General features: G+C 38.5%; 1 protein-coding gene across 1 annotated transcript in view; it reads right to left on the reverse strand.

Annotated features, from left to right (window-relative positions):
* LOC149471186 (uncharacterized) overlaps window positions 1–4,644 on the reverse strand; it is a 122,197-nt gene extending 117,553 nt beyond the window's left edge. Inside the window, exon 1 of the mRNA XM_089652690.1 lies at window positions 4,634–4,644. Within this exon, the coding sequence (XP_089508816.1) occupies window positions 4,634–4,644 (11 nt within the window). The remainder of the gene's footprint in view (window positions 1–4,633) is intronic.
* Between the last annotated feature and the right edge of the window lie 4,993 nt (window positions 4,645–9,637).

Raw genomic sequence — 9,637 nt, forward strand, 5'->3', positions numbered from 1 at the left:
GCTTGGAGGACTGATGATCTTCTGATTCAGGCACAGTAGTAACAAGCAGAGCAGGTCTTGTAGAAGGGGAAAATATATATATATATATTTATACAGTGCTCAGCGTAAATGAGTACACCCTACACCCCAACAGATTTGTCAGAAAACCTTTACTTTCCTTTCAGAATCAACATTTTCTATGGGATAATATACTACAAAATACTCCCACAAATGTGGGCCATAGATTGCAAACCAGATTTGTTATTTGCACACACAAATTTTTCCCAACAAATTCATTCAAGACCATGTTGCAAAAATGAATACACCCCAATGAAAGTCTTAGGAGCAAAGCTAAATTTTAGACAACAAAATCCTAATAAACAAGAATTCAACTACAGGTAAGAGTAATTATTCATTAAACAGGTGTCCAGCAGACAGATGATTATAAAAGGGCATTACTTAGCAAAGAAACCCCCCTTCCCATTTCATGCTGTCAGCAATGGCACCACAAGGAAGAGAAATCTCACAAGGTCTGAAAAATGTAATTATTTCTTTACACAAGAAAAATGAAGGCTACAGGAAGATCAGCAAAGCTTTACTTGTCAGTCAGAATACTGTAGCAAAAGTGATACAAAAATTTAACAAAGATGGAACTGCAACCATCTCACAGAGGTGTCCGGGCCATCCATGGAAGATAAATACATCAACTTGAGCTTCTTTTAATGAGAAGGGTTGAAGAAAATCACCATGCACTTTCACTGCAGTTAACTAAAGAAGTAGAAAGCCAAACTGGGGTGATTGTTTCACGTGACACAATACGGCGTACACTACAGAGGAATGGCATGCATGGTTGTCGTCCATGAAGGAAGCCTCTCCTAAAGCCCATGCACAACAAAGCCTGCCTAGAATTTGCCAGGGCCCATGCTGAAAAAGAACAAGACTACAGGGACTCTGTACTCTTGAGTGGTGAGGCCAAGATAAATGTTTTTGGAACTGATGGCTTCAAAACTGTATGGCATCACAAAGGTGAAGAGTACAAAGAAAAATGCATGGTGCCTATAGTGAAACTTGGTAGTGGAAGTGTCCTTCTGTAGGGCTGCATGAGTGCTACTGGTGTCAAGGAGCTGCATTTCATTGATAGTATCATGAATTCACAGATGTACTGCTCTATATTGAAAGTGAAGCTACTACCATCACTCCGTGCCCTTGGTCGTTGTGGATTTTTCTAATATGACAATGATCTAAAACACACATCTAAGGCCACTGTTGCATTTCTGAAGAAGAACAGGGTGAAAGTGATTCAGTGGCCAAGTATGTCTCCTGATCTGAACCCAATCGAACACCTATGGGGAATTTGGAAGAGACAAGTTGAGTATCACTCTTCATCCATCATCTAGGCTCTAAAAGAGGTAATTCCTGAAGAATGGAAAAAGACAGTTCTTGCAATACGTCGCCAACTTGTTCATTCCATGCCTAGAAGACTTGGTGCTGTCCTTACAAATCATGGAGGTCATAGAAAATACTAGATGGAGTAGTTTGTATTGTGGGGTGTAATTATTTTTACATCAACTAATTTGAGTAAAACTTAAGATTTTGTAATCTAAGTTATATTATTAATTTTACTTTCATGTAATGAGCTAAACAAATGTTCTTTAAAACTCAGTTTTGTCAAAATGTTGGAAATTGTTCTTGTGTTCATTGAGATATTGATTTAAATCTTATTTTTCAAAAGGGGTGTACTCATTTATGCTGAGCACTGTATATACACTCACCGGCCACTTTATTAGGTAGACATGTTCAATTGCTTGGTAACACAAATCGCTTATCAGCCAATCACATGACAGCAACTCACTGCATCTAGATGTGATGAAGATGACTTGCTGAAGTTCAAACTGAGCATCAGAATGGGGAAGAAAGGGGATTTAAGTGACTTTGAACGTGGCATGGTCTGAGCAGCTGAGAGACCACCACAAGGTTGCAGTGAAGGGGAAAAGTGATGTGTGGCCAGAGGGTTTGCTGGAGCTATCTGATGCTGTGCAGTCTAGGAGAAAAGTGCTTATCAGAGACTGAGCTGCTGCTGGATGAACGGATCTCTGCCATAGTTGACCACAATCAGGTGAGAACCTAGAAAAGCAAAGAGACTGGGAACCTTCTTCCTGGGAGGGTGTGATTTAAATGCCTGGTGAGAGCAGACTGTACTAGGGAGCATTCTCACCACTTGTAAAGAAGCAAAAGAGGGATAATGAGCAACCTCTCTCCCTGTTTGATTTGAACTGGACTTTTTCTGAATAAGGGCATGTGTCTGGAGACCCAGAAGAGGGCAACATGGGACTGGTAAGAGACTAACTACATGTAAGTTAATCTTTTGCCTGCTGGAAACAGATGTGCTTTCTTCAAGGGCCCCAACTTTGCTGGCCAACATTTTTGTTTCATCATTCACTGGCCAGTGTGACAAAACGGGCACTGTTATAGCAAGTTAGGGCTGTCTTTATATATTGTTGCTGGATAAATGCAGTTCATTTCTGTTAATTACTGTTACTCAGAACACTGCAAGTGTTTAACCATATCTCTCAGGGTAACATTATTGTTTTATTGATTGTTTGTATATGTGCACTTATTAGTCTTCCCTTCTTTTAGACTATGCTTGGCTTGAATACATTTTTTTAAATACTTCAAGGTGTGTCGGTAAGTGCTGGGTGAGCGAGGTGTGTCATCTTCAGGCGTGCAGTGAAATCACAAAATAATTCAACAGATCCTTTAGGGGTAGCACTACAATCCTTACACCTCTAAGCTTGGATTTTGTGAGTTTCAAACAGGCTTTCCTGAACCCTTGCAGATTCACTGATTCCTGGTCAAGAACTGTTTTTTAATTATAAAAGCTATTTCTTAAAAGTTTTTTTAATAATAAAACTGTTGTATATTTTGACATGTCAGAAATATATTTATTCAGACTTTTATAAATACCGAAAAGTCCACTAATAAAGATCTATAGTGCTACAATAAACAGAGCATAACAAATTTATTGTTTACATAGTTTAATAATTTATCTGAACCAGTTTGTGCTTATTATGCTATTGTATTTCAAGACAAAAATTTATGCTTCATACTAGTGTTGTGTACATTTCGGTTAATATCTAACATGAAACTAATAATAATTGTGTCAAGTTTTATGACCCGCTTATAAATTATGAAAAGGTCATGCTTGTGATATGTAAGCATTCATTTTTGGAGTCAATTATGGGTCAGAGATATCAAAAGAAAATATTAAGCCTTGACTGATAAAAGGATAGAATGCATTAGTTACTGACAACAGATCCTTTGTGGTAACCAACTCTGCCTACAGGCCCATCATGAAAGCTTGGCTACAGTCCAAACTGTTGGTGCTTCACATTTTTTAAATATCTGCTTATAATCATTGTGTAGATTGCATAAAAGAAAATATAACTTCCTATATAAACATTGATAAGTAAATAACAAGAATATGGATGATTTAAGAGTTTTTGTAGCTACATATTATATACTGATGGCATTATCTTTTAATATATTTGAGACTGAATAATATTACAGGAAACACTGCACAGAATGTCTGGACTTCCCAGGTATTTAGCTGATTGAATACATTAGGCCAATGTGATACCAATATATTCCTAGTGGAGCCCCCAAGGGATCTGTGATTCCAACTGCTAAAATCAATGCAAATTTGAAATAACAGTTTAAGCTGAGTTGGCCTTAATCCTAATACCTCATTGTGAAATACTTTGCTAATAAAAGAAAAAAATCCATGCAATCCAGATACAGGCATTTAGCTTACACACAATAGCACGCTAAAGCAGATATGTTAATGGGGTTTTTGGGCCATATGTGGCTCTTGCACTCATTCTTTGGGGCCCTCGGCTGGTTTAAAGGATTTAAAGTGTTACTAAACCCAGGACCCTGCATTCACTATATCTGGTCTCCCACAATACACAGAACATGGAAGTGCAATTAGTTTAGTAAATATAAACTGCTAAATATCTTTTGTCATCAGCACTTAGAGCAGTTTTGTGACTTCTATCAGTGTCCAACCAAGCACTGGTTAAAGCTTGTAGGAAGAATTTTCATTCTGCTGTAGGAAGATGCAAGACTCTTGACCTCTGTCTGGACAGTGCTGATTGACCATGTGCTGATCACATGCACTCTTACAAGAAAAAAAAAATACCTCCTTACCAATACACACCAAACTGAGCATGTTCAGATTCACTCCATACAATATGTCTTATCAGGAGATAAGAGGGGGACACTGGAAGAAGGGGAGGATCAGAGAAGTCAGGTTCAAAGAGCAGTTTTACACAACGCAGAGGATTAACCCCTTAGGTTCCACAGTGAGTATAACAAGCATGCTTTATTGCATATTCAGACTGATTTTACTGTTGTGGGTTTAGTAACACTTTAAATTGCATGCCACCTTTTTTCCAGGTAATAAAGGCTACACTTCAATACATGATAGTGCTACTTAATTCTTTACAAAATATTTTTATAATCATTCTCTTTGTCTTGGAGAAAATGTTGTAATTTGCAATTATTACAATATTGTTAAAGTGGTTCTAAAGCCTTACGGCTCTAAAACCTTCTGTGCCTGACTTCCCCCTCCCTCCAGACCCCCCCTTATACTTACCTGAGCCCCATTGTGATCCAGTGCAGTGGGAGCCAAACAAGCTCTGTGACAAGGGAGTAGGGGCGGGGCCTTGACCCACTGTCTGTTTCAATGGATGCAGACAGCAAAGCTCGGAAGTGAGCCCGCACGCGTGTTCCCATAGGAAGCGGCACTGGACGAAGAGGAGGAGCCAGGGGACTTGAGAAAAGGAGGATCAGGGCTGCTCTGTGCAAAACCAGTGCACAGAGCAGGTAAGTATGGCATGTCTGTTATTTTAATAAAAAAATAACTGAAGCTCTAGAATCACTTTATGTACCAAAGTGCTATATTTATCTTTTAGAATTAAGTAAGTGCTGCTTTTGGTAGACATGCTGTTGCCCCTTAAAGTTTTATTTTACTCAGTTCTGGCCACTGCTTCTGTTGAGTTTGACATGTCTACACCAGGGGCAGACTGACAACTCATGGGGCCCCCGGGCAATAGGGGATCATGGAGCCCCTGTGTCCTCACCCACACTCAAACCACACTCAAAAAAGCCTATGAAAGGTACCAGGGACATCTCTTGGGGCCCCCTACTGACCCCGGATCCTCAATGGTCATTTCCCCAATGGTCAGTCTGCCCCTGGTCTACACTAAAATTATGCAATGCTTTGGTCCTAGGTTTTCTGCTGGATATCCTTGTTGTGGTTGATTTTCCTTACAAAATCCTACAGGTCTGGTACACACAGGCTTTTGTTTGTGTTAGGGCTGCTTACATCTATGTGAATGCAAATGCAATTTAACCTCCCTGGCGGTATTCCCGAGTGTAGCTCGGGGTAAAATTTCAGTACCAAGAGCGGTAACCCCGAGCTACACTCGGGCTTACCATGCGGCGTTGCTCAGGGAGTCCCTGCAGCGCTTCCCTTGTCCTTCACTCCCGCGATGTGTCCCCTGCAGCGTCCCCGGCCATCTCCTCCGGCCGATGCCAGCATCCGGCTTCCGTGTTCCGGTCCCTGCGACGTCGGGACGTACGGGCGCCGGAACCGGTGGCAAATATGAAATTTTTAAAAAATTTAATTTTTTTAAAAATGATTATTATATAGTAAAACATTGCCGTTTCAATGCATTTCACATATATTTTGTCCCTACTACTTTGTCCTGTGCCCCGCCTACATTTTGACTGTTCTTTCTGCCTGGAAACTTAGAAAAGTCCATGGCGTCCAAAAAGCGTCCCTTTATGTCAAAAGCGGTTTTAGACCAGCTAGAGAACAGCGATAGTAAATTAGAACCACTTGCAGAATTGAGTGATAATGATTCGTGGGGAAATTTGTCATCAGACACTGAAAACGATTTTGCGACTTTGCTCAGCGATGTGCGAATTTGCCTCTGTATTTCAAATTTCAGTGTTTTTGGTTTGATTATATTATTGAAATAAATTTATTAATATTATATTATTATTTTTTATGATTATTAATTAAATTATAATTTATGATTTCATATTTCAAGTTTTATCATATCCGGAATGTTTACTAGACTCTTGTTCGGACAGATTTCAGTGAGTTATTCCTAAAAATTACAGCCTACAATAAAAAACTACATATTTCCATGCAAAAAAATGGTACCGCTTTCAGCACCAAAAATCGGAAATAATCATACCGCCAGGGAGGTTAAGCAACTCAAAAGCAGCTTTCTGCAAGCCAGAAGAAAAACTTGAAGCAAGTACTGTAGCAACTCAGAAACACTGGAAGGCATGAATGGTGATCAAAAGGACCAGCAATAAGGTGAGTTGAAATTTTAGCCATCCAATCTTCTATACATCTCTATGTAGATACTGGGGTTGATTTACTAAAAGCATAACTTCTGTTCACTTTGCAAGGAAATTTACAACAGAGCTTAGTGAATGAGGTGAAGCTCTGCTGACTTCCATCATCAAATCACGTGCAAGCAAACACTGTTTTCTTTATGTTCCTTGCACATTATTGGTTATTCTTTGCAAAATTAAACTTTTAACACTTTGTTAAGCTCTGGGGAAAATTGCCTTTGCAAAGTGCAAATTCCTTTGCAAAGTGAACATCCTATTCTCCTTTAGTAAATCAGCCCCACTGTATTCAAAAACATAATGGAGATTTCCCCATTAACCTCTAACAGTAGGTAGCCTAACATTTACTGAACACAGTGTGCCCATTTCAGGTGTCAGGAATTTTGTTTGGATTTGTCAGATCATTTGATTCCAAACTTCAGATCCTCTCATTAAATGAATGTGCTGTATGGTAATTCAGTAAAACAAAGAGCAAGGTGCATCACACAGTACCCCATTTCTGTGAAGACACCACAGCAAATGCAGTGTGCCTGTTTCTATTCCATTGCTACGCTCTGCCCTTTAGCTTTGATCTCTGTTCTGCACTGTTGAATATTAACCATAGTGCTACACTTACAGATGCTTTTATTTCACTTTAACAGCTGATTAAAAAGAAATAAAATATTTACATCAATTAAATTTTTTTTCAGATTTTCTAAGAGCATTTGCTTATGTAATGCTAGTGTGACCATTCAGTTACCTAACCAAAGCTTAAAAAGAATAAAAGAAGAAAGAGAAAGTCAGTTCTTTATTCTCTGTGATTAAATAAAATGAGCTATGTTCTGCACACTTTGATCTCAATCCACGCCCAGTAATACTGGATTGTCTCACTTGGGTAGACATGGAAAGAGGTTTAGACCAGGACAGATAATCTACACTATCCACTATATGTTATCTACTTGGAATTGCTAGAATAGTATATTCTTTGCATCTTTTGATTCTGTGTTTTTGCAAAGTACAGAAATAACACAGTCATTTTGGAATAGAATAGCAAACCAATATATACAGTATATGTAAAGCGCTGCGTAATTTGATGATGCTAGAAAAGTATTTGTAATCAATAAATAAAACAAATAAAAATACAATTTTACAGAATAATGTCACTACACACAGGTGTTTGTTAATGGCCAGCCTTGTGCTGCCTGTGAGAGACAAGTGTCTCTATGCCCAGACTGAGCAAACCTGAAAAAGTTAGCTAATCTGATTTTTTTACAAAGGTTTGTGAATTCCAAGAATGTTCAATAAGATTTGTCTGTCCTATGCTAAGGGAGATCAGTACCCGCAGGGTCTGACACACATTCATGCTGCAGCGCCCTTTTTTTTCTTTGGCTCTCTTGAGCAGCCCTATTGCCCAGTTTTTTTTTAAATTCAAAGAATTCAACCACCTTTTTTATTTCAACCAACCACAGCCAAAACTTTTTTCATGAAAACACCAAACGTTTTCTCAAGAATGAACTTGTTCATTCTAAATATTCCTTTTGCAGATTTTCATCAGATTCACAAAAAAAAGGGAAAAAAAAGCAGCAGAACTAAACCCATTGATTTAACTGTTTCTCAGAAGCATGCTGTGAATGATAACTGTCACAATTGCTTGTACTCTCAACTGACCTGTCAAGCTATTAAATGGCTGGTGTCATAACTGATCATCAGTGCAGCACCATGCAGATCAAACAGACAACTGCAGATTAAACAGAGGCTAACATTGAAGCGTTCTTGACTGTAAAGCATAGGAGGGCTTTGTTTTGCTTTAAAGCTTGAAAATGATAAACTGTTCAACAAATTTTTATTTTTTGCCAGTTTTGGAAACAAAAGGATCCATTTCTTAATGAATTTCACATTCTGAGTTCAAATATAACAATGAAATTTGTCAATTGGCTCTAGTTTTTCTGTAAACGGAAAGTTTTCTACTATAGGCGTAATGACTACATAATGCACAATAATTATATAGATAGATGTCTTTCCACAAATATAAAGCAAGTGATATTGACTACATAACAAAGCCTAAATGGCATAATATATTGCATAGGATTACCAAGAAAAATTATAGCCATAAGCTAAGTTGAATCATTTTAATACTTAGGATTCTCACTAGTTTTGTCTTCAGTTTGTGTCGGTTTTGCTTCTCTTGGCTTTTCTCTTGTATTCGAGGAAAGGGCTATCTCTTACAACTGCACGTGACTACACGCTTCAGGTTCTTCCTCACTTGACTCAACCACGAAGGATTCTGGTGCTTTAGGAATTGGTAGCCCCTCTCCATGAGGAACTGGACGTATTGCCGATGGAATATTTGGATAGTGCACAGATAACTTTTTCTTCTTATTTAGCCCTTTTACAATTGGAGGCACCATACAAAAGTAACAATTACTAACATGATCTGTTGGCTCTCTCCAAATCATTGGCACAGCGAAAGGAATAGATGCCTTTTTTCCATTCAACCATTGCTCCAGTGCCGTCCCACAAGAATTGCAGCATATATGTGGTGCCCAGCTCTTGTCCTGGTCTCCTATCTTGCAGCCAAAATACAAGTTGTAGGCTTTCTTAATCATTCCTGTTATCCTCCTTTTTTGTGAGATAAAAGTTATTTCACCGCAGATATAGCAGAAATTATCTGCTTTATTCACACAAGTTCGAGGCATTACTGAGTAGCCTATATAAGCATAAAACAAAATGTAAAGACGCTGTCGAACTACAATCAGCTACAGATACTGCAGCTTTTATGCAGTGAAGTGATGCAATTAAAGGCTAATATTGCATCATCTCAGTATACATGCAATTTTCTATTGGTCACCAGTATCAATTGCGCAATATGCAGCTGAAGTTGCATCATAATTTTGAATGGCTTACGTCATTAGATGGGTGAATATATCATGGAGACTAGAGCCAATCAACATTTTTTAGGGTCATTTTCGTTTTCAGCACCCCAAAATTATGTAAGATTAGCTAATTTTATGCCCAAAACTTTTTACCTGTTGAACAGTGGCTGCTGAGATGCTCCCAGATATAATAGATCAGATGATAGTTGGGATGCAACACCTGGGTACAGTGCATTCCAGGGTGCTTTTTCTTACGAAATATATATCCAGCAGATCTGGATCTTTCTGACCTATAATCTAATTTCAGACCTTCCAATGTGACATACTTCAGTAGGTATAAAACACTCTGTCTAATCTCCTAAGGTTAGTATAGGAAC

This window comes from Staurois parvus, unplaced genomic scaffold (assembly GCF_062004578.1).
Source record: "Staurois parvus isolate SC_StPar_1 unplaced genomic scaffold, SC_StPar_1.0 ptg000025l, whole genome shotgun sequence".
Lineage (NCBI taxonomy): Eukaryota > Metazoa > Chordata > Amphibia > Anura > Ranidae > Staurois > Staurois parvus.